Source organism: Podarcis muralis, chromosome 2 (assembly GCF_964188315.1).
Source record: "Podarcis muralis chromosome 2, rPodMur119.hap1.1, whole genome shotgun sequence".
Classification (NCBI taxonomy): Eukaryota; Metazoa; Chordata; class Lepidosauria; order Squamata; family Lacertidae; genus Podarcis; species Podarcis muralis.
The window spans coordinates 44,583,766-44,603,377 of NC_135656.1; the positions used below are offsets into that span (position 1 = coordinate 44,583,766).

General features: G+C 42.3%; 1 protein-coding gene across 4 annotated transcripts in view; it reads right to left on the reverse strand.

Moving 5' to 3' along the window:
* The window catches only part of ATP10B (ATPase phospholipid transporting 10B (putative)), a 136,702-nt gene that overhangs the window by 38,371 nt on the left and 78,719 nt on the right, over nucleotides 1–19,612 (reverse strand). For 3 of the 4 annotated variants that reach the window (XM_077924417.1, XM_028717405.2, XM_077924415.1), the window contains 3 exons: nucleotides 16,324–16,619; nucleotides 14,337–14,531; nucleotides 516–720 (listed from right to left, as the gene is read on the reverse strand). In XM_077924417.1, coding sequence (XP_077780543.1) covers nucleotides 516–720; nucleotides 14,337–14,531; nucleotides 16,324–16,601 — 678 coding nt within the window. In that variant the 5' untranslated portion in view covers nucleotides 16,602–16,619. Of the gene's footprint in view, nucleotides 1–515; nucleotides 721–11,416; nucleotides 12,013–14,336; nucleotides 14,532–16,323; nucleotides 16,620–19,612 lie in introns of those variants that run through there. The other variant, XM_028717406.2, reaches the window with a different exon arrangement.

Consider the following 19,612-nt stretch of genomic DNA (forward strand, 5'->3'; position numbering starts at 1 on the left):
TCAATGAGGGATTTGTTAAGTGCCACACAAAATGGCTGGCATTCCACTGGCTGTGCCAGCCTGGATGAAGGCACACTCACTGCTGTAGTTATATAGCTTTGGAGAGGCACCTACCTGTGTATATTATATATAGGATTACTATAGTGTTAGAATTCAAAGTGTAGCAGCCATTATTTTATTAACAGTAACCATCTCTCTGCCCTGCCTTCCAAACACAGTAATTCAAAAGGCTTGAGGCTGGTTCACACGACATCGTTCAGACCACTTTGCCACACAGGAGCTCCGAGTCACATTTGATCTAGCACCTGAAGTCAACATGGTGGCAGTTGTGGAAATGGTCTTGTGTAAGCTAATCAAAGCACATTTTGCCAGATGGGTTTGCCAGAAGATTCCCTTTGCTAAAGATTCCCTCCAGCTGGACAGTTCTGTGCTTCTGTCTTAAATTTCTTTACATACCAAGGTACCACTAAAAGAACAGAGGGAAGACAAGTTGCAAAAGTCGCTTCCAGGCATACCTGATTAAAGAATCCTTTCACAACTTGTCTTTGCTTAAGGTTCGTCTCGCCATCAAGATTTGATGTCTCTAAGTGACAGATCCCCTTCTGATCAGAGGTGTGGAGCAGCAGGATGTCCGCAGGGACGGTCTCATTACATTGCAGCTGCACAAAGTCTCCCACTCGTACCTCTTCCCAGCACGTCTCAATGTAGGCTTTTTTCTTCCTGTTATGAGAAAAGACACCACAGCTGAATGGCCTGTGACAGGTCCATCAAAGTCACAGAGCATCTCTTTTCTTTGTGGTACAGGAGTGGCTGGTGAAGTGGTTCAAACAGAATGAGGAACAAATTCATTTTTATTTTTATTTGCATTTTTATGAGAAATTTTGTAACTGACATTTCCCAGAGCAGTATGTGAACTGAAGTATAAATATCCCTTGAAATTTGCATATCTCTGAATTTTATGATGCAGGCCTCCAGTGTGTACCAAAACGCACCTACTAGGGGAAAGTGTGCATATCTATACATATACTAGTGAAAGTAACATACAACAATTCACTTTGTTAGGGGAAATTGAGTGCAAAAATGTGCATGTTAGTTAAAATTACATACAAAAAAAATGTGTGTACCTCCTTGTGACGGCGATTTTATGAACACCTTTTAATATTGTGTTTTTAAATTGCTGTAACTTTATGTCCTTTTTGTCCTGGAACTTTATGGTGAAGGGTGATGAATTTTCATGACGATTTTTTAAAAAATTGCTGCAGAAACTGAATTTAACATTAGGAAAATGACAAACTGAGGGAAACTGAAATTGGCACATTCACCCATCCCTAGTTGAAGCCAAATGTTTTACTTATTGATCACAGACATATAATAAGTACAATAATGTATATTTGTTTTTAAAACTCTTGAATTATTTGGCCAAAATTCATGATAGCAGGTGATAGATGAGCACCTCTGAAGAGGGTGTTCCATAATTGTTCCATAAGTGAAACAGAGAAGTCCCTCTTTCCTGTCACTACTTGACTAATCCCTGAAGGGCCATTGATGATTATTTTAATGAATGGGCAGATTTATATGGGTACACCAGCCTTTGGGATATTCTGATATTCAGCTTTATATAACTTTACAGGTCAATGCCAGCACTTTCAATTGTACTTGGAAGCATATAAGAAACCAGGGAAGATGTTTAATACCAACAAGATACCGGTAGATTCCATATGTTTAATCCTAGTCAATTATTTGGCTGTTGTGTTTTCAAGCAAGTGAAGCTTCTGAGTAGCCCTCAAAGGCACCCCCAACAATGATGCACTGTAGAAGTCTTCGTAGATTCACAATTGTTGTTGTTTAATCGTTTATTCGTGTCCGACTCTTCGTGACCCCATGGACCAGAGCACACCAGGCATCCTGTCTTCTACTGCCTCCTGCAGTTTGGTCAAACTCATGTTGGTCGCTTCGAGAACACTGTCCAGCCATCTCATCCTCTGTCGTCCCCTTCTCCTTGTGCCCTCAATCTTTTCCAACATCCGGGTCTTTTCCAGGGAGTCTTGTCTTCTCATGAGGCGGCCAAACTATTGGAGCCTCAGCTTCAGGCTCTGTCCTTCCAGTGAGCACTCAGGAATGCTTTCCTTAAGAATGGATAGGTTATCTGCTACCTGCTAGGAATTGATTCATGTGAAAAAGGCTTCTGCATAGCCTCTCCCTTGGTTACCCAAACAGCTATGGGGTGATTGGAACAGCTACTTAGTACTGCCTAAAAGCCACCAAGTTTTCAAAAAAATTCTGAGGTATTTTAGAGGTACTGTGGCAGGTATCTTTCTCCACAGCCTGGTCTCTTTCTTTAATCTTCCATTTTGTGTTCAGAACTTGTTCACAATCTATGTCCCTAAGCTGGGAATTTGTAACAGGAAATAAATTAAAGTTGGTGATCACAGACATAGTGGTTATGACTCTGACGTCTGCTGAAAAGGGAATAGATTGCACTGAATCAATATTTCCATCAAGAACATGGACAGAGAACAAAATGCGTATTTGTTTGGAAAACAGAACTGTGATGAAGGATCGTAAATGCTTTAAAAGATAGGATTAGAGACTCAAATGATCTTGATAAATAGGAGAGTTAGCCTGCAATCGATACAATGAAGACAAATGTGAAGTATTGCACTTCGGGAAGAAAAATGTTTCCACTTTGCTTGGCTTACTTGAAAGTCCTGGATACAGTAATGACAACAAAGTGTTGCATTCCAAGCAAGTTGCCTGGGTGCAAAGGAACTGACTGAACGGGACTCTACTTTCCCTTCTTCCCCCCTGCAGCCTCCCCGTGTGCCCTCAAAATCTGGTTCAAGGGCAGATTTTTGGGGTGCATGGGGGCTGCAGCAAGGAGAAGAGGAAGGTGACATCCCTTTGAACGAGGGTTTCCTTATGTAGTGTTAAATCCCCCCCGTAGAGGCAGAGGAACACAGGAACATAGGAAGCTGCCTTGTATCGAATCAGATGATTGGTCCATCTAACTCAATGTTCTCTCTACACCAGGGGTGGGGAATCTCCTAATTAGACTTGCCAGACCCAATCTATTTACTGTCATTTTATTTATGATTACATTTCTATCCTGCTCTTCCCCTCCACCAAAGGAGCAAACCCACACACCTTCACCTGGTGTGGGAAAGTCCGAACCATGGCTTGAAATGTCAATCTGTGACTAAAAGGAAGAACTGTTAAGTGTGCTCCTTGCTCTTTGACAGCCACGGCTTGAGCTGTACAGTGTCTTCCTTCACAGATGTAGCTTGAATTCACACAAGTGAGGAATCTCCAGCACCTGAGATCATGGTGATATCAGGGAACTGACAAGTGGGTGGATGTGCCCATCTGCAAAAGTGGTCTGCAGAGCACAGGGGAGTTTCACATCTGGTCTGCTGGCCAGATCTTGTCTTCTACTTCTAGTCTCCACTGGCTGTGAGTAATTTTGCACAGCAGGGATTTCTCAGATCTTATCCTAGAGACCAGCTCCGAGGGCCTTCTGGTGGTTCCCTCACTGCGAGGTTACAGGGATCCAGGCAGGGGGCCTTCTTGGTAGTGGTGCCAGCCCTGTGGAATGCCCTTCCGCCAGATGTCAAGGAAATAAACAACTATCTGACTTTTAGAAGACATCTGAAGGCAGCCCTGTTTAGGGAAGTTTTTAATGTTTGATGTTTTACTGTGTTTTTAATATTCTGTTGGGAGCCGCCCAGAGTGGCTGGGGAAACCCAGCCAGATGGGCGGGGTATGTATAAATAAATAAAGAAGAAGAAAAAGAGTTTGGATTTTATATCCTGCTTTATCACTACCCTAAGGAGTCTCTAAGTGGCTAACATTCTCCTTTTCTTTCCTCCCCCACAACAGACACTCTGTGAGGTGAGTGGGGCTGAGAGACTTCAAAGAAGTGTGACTGGCCCAAGGTCACCCAGCAGCTGCATGTGGAGGAGCGGAGACGCAAACCTGGTTCACCAGATTACGAGACTACCGCTCTTAACCACTACACCACACCACAAATAATAAACCAACCAACCAACCAACCAACCAACCAACCTGGGTTTAAGAATAAAGGGAACTCCAAGTTTGCTCCAGAACCCAATTAGATTCACAACACATGTATTCATGTATTCACATCTCTCTCTCTCTCAAAAAGGTTGGATCCCTTAGAAGCTCCAGCCCATTACAGTAGACCTTGTGGGCATGTGAATGTGGTCTCCTGAACTCACTGTCACCTTATTCCAGGTGGGTAATAAACACAATGGGTGGAAACTGCAGGGCCAAGTAGGCTGCCTTGAGATCTGGACTCCATACACTGGCTGCACCCGTCTGCCAGCACCAATGCACAACTCCTACATTGTGCTGTTGTGCCAATACGGTTCTTTCCTGCTGTGCTGAGAGCAATGTCAGACGTTCAAAATGAGGTTTTCAAAAGTATTTTAATCATGAAAATAGGGAGGGGAATATCTTATACAGAAGCATGTTTAAACATTGTCTGTCGAGAGTTGGTTGTGGGGAGGGAGGATTTTCTCTGACCCACTTTAGGCACAGCAATAGAAGCAGAGGGTGTGTCACAGTTCTTGATGAAAGAGGCACCTGCTGCCTCTGTCTGGGGAACAGTGCATTATTTCCACCTGCTTTTCTGCCAGGGAAAGAAAAAGTACGAGGCTCTCTTGCTGATAAATGAAAACAGCTAAATTAATTCATCGCCTGGAGTGATTTGAATGTCACAGCGTGTCTGTTATTATCATTATGTGAAGTACCTGCTCCCTTTAGGACTCAGCTCTGGTTAGCCATTGCTCAATGGAAGCCGTGCTGTGCAAGTCGCTCAGACCAGTGAAGATGATCAAGAGATCAGGAGAGCGAGACACTCTTCTCCAAAGCAACTCCTAGTGCCCTGTGACGACTCGCCTCACACTTGGAGTGGCAGTGCTGTAAAAACTAGCTACAAGCTTGGAGCGTGAGCCAAAATAGCTCACCATGCCGGAGATGCTTCCTGCTGACAAGCCAATGCTTGAGGTTAAACATTAGAATAAATCCCATCAGAGCAGCTCTGCAATGAAACAGACGAGCCGTTCATTTGTCCAAGAGCATGCCAGATGCAAGGGCCTGTGTGTTCTGTCTCTGCTCCTCCACCACCGAACTTGCTTACAGGGTTCCTTCCTGCATTCAGATCGCAGAGCTTTCCAGAGCTCACCAAGGCTTGTCAGCAGTTTCAAGTGAATGTGCTTTCAAGGCCCCTTCAGACCTTGCCATTTAATGCAGCGAAGTCAGGAACAGATGGGTTGGGGTGCATAGCCTTGTGCCTCCAACATAATGTCTGACAGGGTGAAACTTCTTGAGATGTTTCCAGAACGGATGGGCATCTGTTGGGAATGGTTTAGGAGTGGAGGCTTTGGTGACTCACAGCTGTTTCATTCTGTGATGCAGAAGCCACCGTTCGGTGGTGCTGTGAGGGAGCCTCATGCTCTCCCAAGAGATTAAAAGGCATGCAAATACGGAGCTGGGTAAATTGACTTTCTGTGAATGGGTGCTGGCATCTGTCTTGGGAGTCAATGGAGGAATGCACCTTTGTGGGTGAGGACAAGCTGTTGGAAGGTTGCAGTGCCTGCTGTGGCTGTAGAGACTGATGCAGGTGAGACATGTTTTGTTGCATCTTGGGCAGATGAAGGCATCCAGGTGTGTTGCTGCAGATGCACCATGGCATTTCTTCTCTCTTCACTCCTCCCAGTAGTCATTCCTCCTCTGGACACTGCTATGGATACATGACTTGACTGCCTGACTCCAGGCACTGTGGTTGTCTGCAAGGGATTCCCACATGATGTTGCCAACTTTCATGTCATGTTTGCAGACATCTTTGTAACACAGAGTTGGTTTGCCAACTGGCCAGGGGCTGGAAGCCAGCTCCCCGTAGAGCATGTCCTTGGGGAACCCTGAGCCAGAATCTAACTCATGCTACCCCAGGATAAAAAACACGGAGCAGAACCTTGCTTGTAGTCAGAAATTAACTACATTTGTGTAGTTTCCTATACAGTAGTTTAACACAGCCTAGAAGCATTCTATATGGTGTGTACAAGAAGGAAAGAAGTGTGCAAAACATCACTTATTTTTGGTTTAAAAGAGGATGGTTTATTAGTATGTCGTGTCTGAACTTGGGCCAGTGACTTGCTCTAGACCACCAAATGAGCTTCAAGTACACATTCATTTCTGTTTCTCTCATGCACACAGTCACACACTGCTTCCATTGACTGCACATATTGGCTTCAGGTTAACACATCATGTCAGCCTAACCCACCTCACTGTTGGAAAGAAAAAACAAAACCCAATGAAAGATCACTTCTTCACCCAAGTCAGTGTGCTGCATAGAAAGCACTCATCTCTATTTATGATCACAGATACACACACACACACACACACACACACACACACACAGAGAGAGAGAGAGAGAGAGAGAGAGAGAAACCTAAAGCACTGAGAGATTTTAAAAGCAAGTCCAGACAACTTGCAGCAACTTGTCCTCAGGCTACAGCTGCAAATCGGTACAACGCACAGCATTACAAATATGCCCCATAAGATACACAGTGTGCATTCATAAAACTGCCTCAGTATATATTGATACCATTCAATTTGCAATTTATATTAAGTTAGTTTGAAAAGTGGTACAGGGGCATAGCCCTGAAGTAGCTGTTTTTCAAGAAAACCAGGAAAACTGCACCACATAAAAATGACTATTGCTTAAACGATAATCCCAGGATACAGTTCAGCTGGGAAGGCAAATAGCTTTCTTGAGGACAAAGTCTCAATATTATTATTTTTTCTGGGGGGAGGGAGGATTTTGTAGAGCCGTGTTAGCTGATGAAAGACAAAAGAGGCCTTTCTGATATACTCCTGCTCTCTTATTAATATCAATCTATGAATCAACTTTCACTGAAGTCTCAAGGCATTTATAACAATGCAATAAAAACAACTAAAATAGGTTTTAAAGCAACATAAAAATCAAGATAGATTTAAAAAGCATTGGTGGGACTAAATAATCCACAAGGGCCCTTCCAACTCTATGATTCTATGATTCACCAGAGAGCCTCATTAGCAGAAACCCTGCAGAAAAACAGCTCCTTGTGCAATAAGACTTTCTTCCCTGTCCTTCCCCCGTGCACACCCTGAAATTGGCTTGGGTGGGGCGGGAGAATCCCTGGAACAGTGTGTGGGAGAAAGAGAGGCGGTATCATTTCACATGGCAAGTTAAAATGCTTGTACATTCGAAGTGTTTGTCATAGCGTGATGCTAAATCCCACCCTACACATATAAACAGCCAAGGCAGAGACCTACTCCCTCCCTTCAGCTAGAAAAAGCCTGTTGAACCAAAGATGCCTTTAATTATTTCCAGAAATTAAAAACAGTGAGCACCTGTTGCATCTCAACAGGAATGCTGTCCCACAAAAACGGGGGCAGCCACACTAAAAGCCCTGGCCCAAGTTGCTGTGGAGTGGGCTTCTGATACTCTAGGGCCTTCAAGGAGAGGCTGTCTTGCAGAAAAGCATCCTACAGTGACCTACCAAAGCTGCAAGGTCACTAGGTACCGTCAGGATCATACACGGAAGTTGCCCTCCCCTGTTCCTTCTTTCTTTTTCAAGCACCAGTGCCACTTTGGCATTCGGTGATCAAAGGTCAGAATATGTTTCTTAGCCTTCTTTGTTATACAAACAAAAGGAATACAGATATAAGGAAGAACAAATAAAATGCAAACCAATTTATGCTATAAAATAAGCAGTGTGATTTCCGCAAAGGGAAAGATCCAGACCTTTACAGTGGTACCTCGGGTTACATACGTTTCAGGTTACATACGCTTCAGGTTACAGACTCCGCTAACCCAGAAATAGTGCTTCAGGTTAAGAACTTTGCTTCAGGATAAGAACAGAAATCGTGCTCCGGTGGTGCGGCAGCAGCAGGAGGCCCCATTAGCTAAAGTGGTGCTTCAGGTTAAGAACAGTTTCAGGTTAAGAACGGACCTCCGGAACGAATTAAGTACTTAACCTGAGGTACCACTGTATTTCCCCCTTGCAAGAAATGGTTGAAAGGAACAAGAGTTTAGAAGAGAAAAGGGAAATGCTATGTCTGAAAAATCGGGGGAGTCAGTAGAAAATTCTTGAGTAGAATACAAATAAAGAAATTGGGAATGAAAGGAAGAGGGGTTATAGAAGGAAGGCGTGTTAACTAGTTACACAGAAGCCCAATCGCCTCTTATGTACTGAAATTGCTGAGGCTGATATACCACACAATAACCCCCCATTTCCTTTGTTTGGCTATCAGGCCCCTTAAATGCTACCCTAGCTGAGTGGGATTGCTCTCCATGGCCCAACCACATGCACAGCTGGGGCCAAAAACAGAGTCCCAAACATAAGATTTGTGTGCGGTGCTAGGAGAAGGGAGCTATCAATTCATTTAGGGTAGAAGAAGCACACTATTGGCCCTTGTCCACCCAGGATGAGTTATTCAAATGTTACCCAAACCACAGTAATGGGGAAATGGCTCCCATGTGGCTAGGTTAACTTTAAAGGGACTCCGTTTCTGCCTCCAAAATGGTGTTTTTGTTATTTAGCTGTGCTTCACTCTGAGGTCCCAAGGTGGATTGCCACAATATAAAATACAATATTAAAAAATGGTTTAACAGCAGTTTACAATCACAAAAATCGAGTGGGTCCTAAAATATACATCTTAGGTGTGAACATCCGGAATAAAAAGGTGTGTCTTCAACATTCAATGAAAACTGTATAGTGAAGAAGGGTAGCACCACATAGTGGACACTGCAACAATCCAATGTGGAAGTTACTAGAGTATGGAGTCCAGTGGTTAAGTCATTTCTGACCAAATGGGGCTGTAGATGGTGAACCAACCAGAAGTGGGGGAGAAAAGAACATCTAGCCCCCGAAGCAATCTGAGTCTCCTGTAACAGTGTTGAATTCAAGCTGCATCTTCTTCCTTCCAGGGAACTGCTACCCCATTCAGAAGAGGCCATCTCCCCACCTCCTGAACATGAGAATTTGGCATGCACAACACTTCTGTCTTTTCACTGCCTCTGAGTACTGGTCTAATAGCTCAACCACATATCCCAATTCCAATGGAACAGAGAGACAGAGCTGGGGGTCACCTGCATACTGATGTCTCTTTGCTCCAAAACTCATGATGGCAGCTCCCAGCAGCTTCAGACAGATGTTAAGTAGCAAGGGGGACAAGATGGAACATTGCATTTCTCTGGGTGTCTCAACCCAACCTGAGCAACACCCAGACTCCCTAGAACCACCTCGATTCTGCTCAGGCATTAGCCTTTGCCTGAACCCAGTGCACAGCCCTATAGAAGACTATAGTCCTCTTCTATTGTAAGGCAAGTAGGCCTAGATATATATATATTTAAAAGAGGTAATGGGAAGGCAATCAATCCAGACATGTGCAATAAATGCTTCAGTGTAGTTTTCCAGAGGTGAATGACATTCCTCAGTCATTAAGAATCACACAGCCCATCAAATCACACAGCCTCTTAAGTTTCACACCTTACCATAGAAACTATGCTGAAATTTCTAATGCACATGGAAAGTGTTTAATTTTATCTTTTTCTTTTTGCCCTCATGTTTGACAGGGAGCATTGCCTCCTACCGTTCACAAGATATCAGACTGACCAATCCTAAAGACAGATCTTCCCACTTAATCCTGACCACACTGTGCAACAATCAGAAACTGGATACACAGCATAAAATTCTTGCAGGGCAAATAGCTCGAGATCATTCATGCTTGTTTTGAGCCAATCTAGTTGTACTATCCTTGTAGGTGGGACGAAGTTGAGAGGCAATCTTCCTTCATCTTTTAGTAACTTGAAGATGCGAGAGAACAGAATTTCTTTCAGAAATTGGAAGACAGTTCTGTTTTCATATTTCTGATGGAGTTCTAATGTGGTGATGGATAATGTACCGTGGATCTCTGGCATAAAAGAGACACTTCTTCTTTCACTCACTTCCTGATTTGCAATAAGCATGGTTTGTTATTTGGTCTGAAGTTGGCAAATTAGGTTACTGTAAACCATTGTTCACTTCCAAGCCAGAATGGGAAACCCAGTTCACAGTTCCAGTTCTGTATGAAGGCAAATTATTTTGGGCATTAAACCTCATTTGCCCTGTTTGGATGTAATGGAAAAGGATTGTATCCAATTTAAGGGTAGGCAACACATTCCGTCATTGCAAGGATTTCTACTCGTACAATGGAACTTTCCCCTCTCTCCTCCCATTCTGTGTACCCTAAATCCATGGAGCAGGAAAGGAGAAGGAAGGAAGTTACAATGCAGAAATCATTGCAATGACAGAATGCATTCGTTGGATACTGCCCTTGCTATGGTTATAAAGCACCAGGAAGTGAGGGAGAAAACTGGAGCACATTAAGGGGAGGTAGAGAAGCAAACATTTGAGCATAAGGCCTTCCTGGCCTAAGCATGCCTTAGCTATAACGCCTGCTCTGGGCTACTGTTTCCACTCATGTTATCTTTGGAATAGTACAATAAGAGTAATGAATAGACCAAGAAACCAGGAAATGAACCACAAAAAATTGCTGCTCTGATGTGGTTGACAACAATTTCAACAACTCAGATTTTTCCAATACGTCATACACAATTAACAATATTATTTTTCAAGAGGTTGAGGTGTAAGGTTGTAGCACCTTATGAAAACAACAATTCTCCCCTTTTATCTAAAGTAAGAGATGAGATTACTAGAATTTTACAAAGCAATCATGCACAGAAACCAGGAAACACGTTGTTGTCAGGCAGTCTCTGAATTTGCCCCCTTTCACTGAATGCACTGCTTTTACTAACACTAGAAATACTTAACAGGAACACTTTCCTTCCAAGTTATTTTGAAACCAGAAATGTTGTTTGTGTTTCTGAATCACAGGTCAATTTTTAGCCAACAATTCTCTGGCAAAAGTCTGAGTGTGAAGAGGGGGACATTTCAGTCCCCTCCAGATATAGTTTTTATTGTGCATTCATGCTAAGTTATGGTGATCATGCTATTGGAGTGGTCCCAATTTCAATACTGTTTGTACCAGCAAAAGTATTGGGTCACACTGCTTCATTTCCAGTCAGTGTACACACCTTGTAACTTCCTGCTGAAATTCCATAACTTTTCATACCACAAACATTCTGGGCATTTCTTTTGTCCCACTTTTGCTATATTATTGGGAAAGCATTGTTGAACTAATAAAGCAGAATAAACACATCGCCAACACACTATTATTGTGTTACAGAATCCACCCACAATAAGGACCCGCAAATAGTCACTTAAACAAAAGGACAAATACGCCTATTAATCTAATATTTCAATGTATGTTTCTGAAGCATTCCCCAAATTGAATCCAAAGACTTATTTACCTTTTGTATACCAGACAGCCCATGCTATTGATCTCTCTGTCCAGTTTGAATCTCCGAAAGTCCTCCCAAGCGTCTTTGATAGCTGTGATGGCCATGATAACACAGACTGGGATCACAGATACCCCAGGTTCAAATGCATTGACCACCGGCACAAAATTGAGTACTGCAATGCCCACAAAATATAAATTAGCAAATCGATGAAATTGTTCATACAGGTTTTTAGGGATGAAGGACAGAAGGGTGTATCTTGTGGTCTTGATCCTGTTGCCCACATAATGTCTGTTTGGGTTTTCTTTCCACGTGTCTTCAAAGGGCAAGTTAGAAACGACGACTCTTTTTGCTTCTTCTTTCTTTCTTCTCCTCGTCCTTCTCTCTTCAGGCTCCTCATTCTCAGAATCAGAAGCAGCATTCTGGCAGCATGGTCTTCTGAACCGAAAGATGTCCCTCAGGAATTTTATAGGGCACATTTCCTTGACATCTTCCTGTCCCTTAAAAGCCACACTTTCTTGCACAGGTTTCTGAAAATGTAAGCTTCAGTCTTTAAGTAGGTTCGCTGCACGGCAAAGTGCCGGTCTGAGTTTAACTAAAGCAATTGCTTTCACTTGCTTTTAGTCAACACCTGCTGGAACACCTACGTCACAAATGCACACAGGTATCACCCTCCTATAAACCGGTTTTCCAGTCATCCAAGTGAGTGATCCTGGGTCCTAGTGCTTGCTCTTTGTAGTGATGAATGAGGACTTTGTTCCTCAGATATACACTTGTATAGAAACTTCCTGAATCTCACTATGAACAGCAGACAATGTTTCAGCCTATTTGTCTCTTATTTGAATATTTGGGACATATTCTTAATATCACAAGTTTAATGTATATTAAATGCCATGTGTGTGTGTGTGTGTGTGCGTGCGTGCACAGGCATACAGGGCTCAAAATCAATCAAATTTCTGCACAAAGAAATTCTATGCAACAAAACTAAACTACACACAGACCAAAGATGAATTCTACAGCCTGCATTATTTGCACAAAAAAAGAACATTTGCATATTTGTGTTTACTTTTCTTAATATATTGTATTTCTTGTCACCATGAGGATTCCCAGCCTCTGGAAATGTTATTCCTTTGCATTCTGCTTCCTTCTTGTAGCCAAAAATAAAATAGCCCAGTTGGGCCTGGACCAGGAAGTAGAAAGGAGAAAGAGGAGTTGAATACAGAGCTGCTGAAAACAGGTTGCATCTTTATTTTATGAATAACTTTCTGTGGTGTGGTGTTAGGAGGGCAGGGGCCAAAGCACTGTAGCACTTGTAAAAACACCCCCCCCAAGACATAGAACAATGCAACTTGATGCCTCTGAATTGGGATCAGAAAATCCATTTAAAACAAAATATTGCGTCTAAGTTAATTCTGAGCCCAAGTCTCAATTACATATTTGGGAATGCAGCAAAACCCAAATACCCTCCTGAAAGTCTTCTAACCCCACATTGTGAGTAGGGAGGGATGAAACTGGTCTCAGTTAAGTTTCTCATTTTTTCCAATCTTAAATTCAGTTTTCCACATTTCCATAGCAATTTGTGGTTTTTAAAAGAGATCCTCATGAAAATTCACCAGCCTTTCATTGCAATTTTCTCCTAATAAACAGATTTCCATATGCAATTTTGCCTAAGATACAGTTTTGCAAGCCATTTCCCCTAATAAAAAGCATTTTTGTGTGTGCACACTACTTTCACTAATATGTGTGCTTTTATGCACATTTTCTTCTAACAGATGCACAATGGGTGGTAATCAGTGCAGATTTACTTAAATTAGATCCATTGAAATTAATGAGAAAGGTTACGTTACGTCCATTAATTTCAGTAGGTTTATTCTGAGTAAAACATAGTTGACTACCACCCATTCTTTGTCTGGTTAACCTCATCACAAAATTCAGAAAAAGTATTAATTTTGAAGGATAGCAGCATTTCTGTTTGCATTTTGGTTCACAAAGTGCAAATTAGGTAATGTCTCATTAAAGTGCCACTTGCTGGAATGATGTTACAGGCATCAGAGACCCTAGGAAATAGAATTCCTCCCAGGTGCCTAAGTGTTTTGTATGCCCGTAAGAACATAAGAAGAGCCTGTTGGATCGGAATGATGGTTCATCTAGTCCAGCATCCTGTTCTCACAGTGGCCAAGCAGATTCCTCCTGCAAGCAGGAGCACAAGAACATTCATGGTGGGCACTAGGAGCATTGGAAGTTACATATCCCTTTTGTCAACAGCAACAAAAACACACAACTCTGTAGAGATAGAAGTGTCTCCTGCAGAAGCATGCAGACTGGTCGTTGCAGTCTGGCAGGAATTCAAGTAATCCCAGCATAACACAAGAATAGTTTTCTAATATGTTTGCCAAAATAAATTTTTAAGATGCCATCTAGAGCCAGAAGAGGATTTCAACATGAATTTTAAAGCAGAAATCATCTACTACAGAATATGATTGCCAGTTATTTGATTGTAATAATAATAATAATAATAATAATAATAATAATAATAATAATAAATTTTATTTATACCACACCCTCCTCTGCCAGAGCCGGGCTCAGGGCAGCTAACACCAGTAAAATTACAGTAAAATCATAATAGGAAAAAACCCCCACCAATTTAAAATACAGGTTAAAATGCAATTTAAAATGCAGCCTCATTTTGAAAGTAGCCCATGGAGCAAAACCGTAAGGGGAGGGAAAACACAAGGGTCAGACTGAGTCCAAACCAAAGGCCTGGTGGAACAGCTCTGTCTTGCAGGCCCTGCGGAAAGATGTCAAGTCCCGCAGGACCCTAGTCTCTTGTGACAGAGCGTTCCACCAAGGCGGGGCCAGTACTGAAAAGGCTGGAACAGAGCGCTGGAATGGAGATCTGGAGTATTAGTTAATGAAGCAGAAGAAAGCTTACCTATTGTATGCTTTAGTCTTGGAAGAATTGATTTGCTGATCAAACCTATATCTCTTAAAATCTTCAGCACCATCTTTAATTGCAATAACTAAAAGCACAGCAACCAAAGGTAGCATTGTGATCTCCCTGTGGAAGACTTCTAGCTGTGGGAACCAGTTGATGATCACCAAGAACAGGAAATAGACATTGGCCAACCTAAAAAAAATTGTATGCCATTAAAAGAGGTTGATAATTTTACACTTGATTTCCACTTCCTAATTTGGTTCTTTTTGGGTAGTTAACAACAACAGGAAAAGTATGAAATCCTAATTCATGGGCAGGCAAACTAAGGCCCGGGGGCCAGATCTGGCCCAATCGCCTTCTAAATCCGGCCCACATACGGTCTGGGAATCAGTGTGTTTTTACATGAGTAGAATGTGTCCTTTTATTTAAAATGCATCTCTGAGTTATTTGTGGGGCCTGCCTGGTGTTTTTACATGAGTATACTGTGTGCTTTTATTTAAAATGCATCTCTGGGTTATTTGTGGGCCATAGGAATTGGTTCACCCCCCAAAAAAATCATCCAGCCTCCACAAGGTCTGAGGGACAGTGGACCAGCTCCCTGCTGAAAAAGTTTGCTGACCCCTGCACTACTTGGATCAATCAGCTTCTTGAGATGCTCACCCCCTCTAGGGCTGCAAGCTGCTGGGCTTCACTAAAGAATGGTCTGCCAAGGACAAAGGAGATACTTAATCTCCCCATAGGAGGCCCCTCCTTGTTCAATCGAAATAGAAAATCAAGTTGAGACCATGATCTGAAGTATATGTGAGCTAGTATAGTATTGGGTGGGGATGCAGGTGGTGCTGTGGGTTAAACCACAGAGCCTAGGGCTTGCCGATCAGAAGGTCAGATGTTTAAATCCCCGTGATGGGGTGAGCTCCCGTTGCTCGGTCCCTGCTCCTGCCAACCTGGCAGTTTGAAAGCACACAGTGCAAGTAGATAAATAGGTACCACTCTGGCAGCAGCGTAAACAGCGTTTCCGTGCGCTGCTTTGGTTTGCCGGTAGCGACTTAGTCATCCTGGCCACATGACCTGAAAGCTATACGCTGGCTCCCTCGGCCACTAAAGCGAAATGAGCGCCGCAACCCCAGAGTCGTCCGCGACTGGACCTAACAGTCAGGGGTCCTTTTACCTTAATATATTGGGTTAGTCTGTTGGTTATCATGGCAGCCATGAAATACGGGGTTTTACCCTATCAGAAAGATCTCAACACTAATTCTATGTCACCTCAATAAGCTCATTTACGGAATTTGCCACGTAGTGCACTAAGTAGAAATCCCAACCCATTCCTAGATCCCAAAACCCACAACACACATGCTACATATGTGGTCTGTTACCATATTTTTATATACTATATATTCATATACTAGGGGAACATGATGACAGAAACCAAATTTCTATTTATCCAAGTGACTAGACCTCCACCTGCAAATTCTCCATTAGTGGTGTATTAGGAAACTAACTGTCCATAGCTGTGATAGGAACGGAACTCCTGCTTCATCCAACCATATCTCTGTAATATATGCCAGACAAGGATCTTCATCAGGGTTCAATTATGGATGAGTATAGGTTTTGCTGTTGTTGTAACTGATTGGTATTAAACATTTGACATAGTGGACTGTAGTCTTTGCCACAATACATTTAAGTTGCCATGGGACTCTTGTTTTTAATGTTGTAGGTGTTTGGCTGTATCGAATATGGTATATTTTGTGTATTTTTTCCCTAACCCTATGAGAATTGGAATGTTTTCTGTTAAATTCTACAGTACACTACACCGATTGAGTTTTCAGATTTAACTACCGTAGGTTAGGCTTTTTAACTCAAACTATCCCATCTAACACTTTTTGCATTGCTTTACCGTTCTAGCATTTCTTCTGAATGCCTTTCCATCCCTGAAAATATATGCAAAACCTTTTTATCTATATAGTTGTGGTGTGTATAGAAATACCTGTGAAACTGCTCGAAGAGATTTTGAGGTATAAAAGTCAGCAAAGTGTACTTGGTGGTCCGTATCCCGTTTCCAGAATAAACACGACGGACTTTCTCTGATTCTTTCTGAAATCTCTCATTACTGGGAAATACAACTCTCCATTTGTCCAAGACGTATTTCTGCCTCTCTTTGTCAGCTGACAACAGAGGTGCTGATTCCAACTGAGTCTGGGAGACCTCTTCTACGGACCACCAAGACTGCCAGCGATACCAAGCAGAGTCTACTGACAGAGCCATTTTCACCTATGGAATTGCCTGAAAGAAAAACACATAACAAGGGCTGAAAACCAATTCCAGTTTGGGAGCAAATGCATTTCTTGCTAGTGAAGCTTAAGGGCAGCAAATGAACATCTCAAGTTAATGTACTGGCTGCCTGAATTTCAAATATTGTGTTTCCAGAACAAATTGCATAGGCTAACAAGTACAATAAAAATACTTTGAGAAGAGAAAGAACAAACTGTTTAACTGTTTGGAATAAATCACAGTTTTGTTGTTAAAATGCATACAGGGGTTTTTGCAATATCCATACAGAGATCATTTCATACAAACAGAGTGGGAAGGTGATGCCAACATACAGTGAACTGAGTCACAGCAGATGTCGAAATGTTACAATATGAAAACCAAGGGAAAGGATATCTGGCATGCTGTGGAATGAAATATGCATATAGTTGTTTATTAGATCAAAGTCTAATAAACTGCATGCTTCCTCAGTGCTGGAAGTGATCACAACTTGTGGAGGGGGAAAAACCTAGAAGACAGCACAAAGCAGCAAGCAATTCTAGAATCCAGCTAATGGTCTAATTCTAAAATAATAATTTAAAAATCTACTTCAGTTTAAGCACTGAAGTCACTTACAAAATGACTTATGTGCCAAAAAAGCATTGAAACTGCAAGCAAAGGCATGTAAGCAAAGGTAACCTCTACACCATGTAAGCCAGAGGTTGCCAACCTGGTGCCCATGGGGGCTGTGGTGTGCTCGAGGTCTTCCTCTGGTCACTGTGAAGTGTCTGATCCTCCCAACACACTGCCCCCTTGGTCACAAAGTGGCGACAGAGGTTATGTTTTTCTCCCCTGAGAAATTGTAGCCTGCTCCTTAAAAAACTGCTACGCTGAATGTGGAAATGAAAGGGTCTGAAATCACCAGTACCACCAATTCTGAAGACTTGGTGCTGTTTCATTGCTTCCTGCTATTATGTTATTGCCAGGAGTGGCTACTACTCATTATAACCCAATGGCACATTCATGTTTGGGGAGGTAGTATTGGAAGCAGGAAGCTGAGACAGAGAGGATAGCCATCACCTTCATGCTCTCCCTACGAGCAGTTTGAGGTGCTCAGTCAGGCTGCACAAAGCACAGGCAGCCTGCTGTCTTGAGAAAGACCAATAAATGCAATGAAAATATCAGGATGCACATCCAAGCGAAATAAATTAGTGTTTTGCATTTTAAATCACACATTCTTGTTTCCCCACCTCCTTAAGCTGGAGGCAGAGCTGGCCAAAAATACTGAGATGCGTCTGAACTGAAGGGCAACCCAGTTAGATGAGCAGTGTACTACTACTACTACTACTACTACTACTACTACTACTAATAATAATAATAATAATAATGGCAAAGGAAGACAGGAAAAGCTGGCTAGGCAAGACACTGAACTGAGTGAAAAATGGAGATGGTTCATCATTCATTTATGGGGAATAATAACATTAGGCAGGACCTCTCATCAAACTGTTTTAGAATCTTGTTAAAGACTTCCTTTTTTACTTCAGCAAGCCTCCCCAGTCATAGTCATAGTTATTTATGCTGGTCTTTAAATTTTTGTTGATTTTATCTGTCTTACTGACAATTACATTATATTATTTTCTGTACACAAGTTAGAATTTTTATTCTTTTATTCTGAAAGAAGGGGAGTGAGAGGAAGCTGAAACGATCACGAAAACCTGGGACTTGTCTCTCTTGGTGGGAAAAAATCAGAGATGGCAATTAAGTAGCTGAGGGTTTGAGAGAATTTATGCTTTTTTTTTTCCAGGGGGAGGGGGAGGGGGAGGAATGAACCTCTGGAGCAAATGTAATTAAAGGAGAAATTAATATCAAGGAGGTAAAAGGGTGGATTGGTCCTTATAATTTAGAGGCACCAACTATCCCTTGTGAAGCTGAGGCTCCAATACTTTGGCCACCTCATGAGAAGAGAAGACTCCCTGGAAAAGACCCTGATGTTGGGAAAGATGGAGGGCACAAGGAGAAGGGGACGACAGAGGACGAGATGGTTGGACGGTGTTCTCGAAGCTACAAACATGAGTTTGACCAAACTGCGGGAGGCAGTGGAAGACAGGAGTGCCTGGCGTGCTCTGGTCCATGGGGTCACGAAGAGTCGGACACGTCTAAACGACTAAACAACAACAACAACAAACTATCCCTGTTTGTGAATGGTCACTGTTGAAAATAAGAGTTCTGGATTAGATGGGTTCTTGGTTTGACTTATTAATGACATTTGTATTCTTCCCATTTGCTCCTACTTCTGCCTCCAGGCCCTGGTGTCTTCATTAAAAGTCCCTAAGCAAAAAAGTGAGAAAGCATGGGCTAATTGTAATTCTGTGGTTTTCTTTCACCTGAAACAAACAGTGCAGCAACAAGTTCAGATAATCATGTGATAAACCTAGCCTTGTCAAATACGATTGTGCAGATGTGTATTGACCAAGGATGGATGATTGCCGTGATAGATGTTCAACAGAGCACTGCATTTTTTTTATTTACTTAGAAGAAGAAGAGTTTGGATTTGATATCCCGCCTTTCACTCCCTTTAAGGAGTCTCAAAGTGGCTAACATTCTCCTTTCCCTTCCTCCCCCACAACAAACACTCTGTGAGGTGAGTGGGGCTGAGAGACTTCAAAGAAGTGTGACTGGCCCAAGGTCACCCAGCAGCTGCATGTGGAGGAGCGGAGACGTGAACCCGGTTCCCCAGATTACGAGACTACCGCTCTTAACCACTACACCACACTACTTATACAAATTCATTCATACATACAATTATTTATTTATACAAATTTGTATATCACTTATCATTAAAAAACGGAACCAGTGAACAATCCGAAATCATAAGGTATCATGAAATTATAACAGAGAATCAGATGAATGGTTGATATCCGGTGCCAGTCATGTTCAGAGTAGACCTACTAAAGTCAATAGACTTAAGAAATTTAAATTACTGTACTGGGAGGCTGAGGGGTAAAGCGGTGATGTGGTTGGCAAGGTAC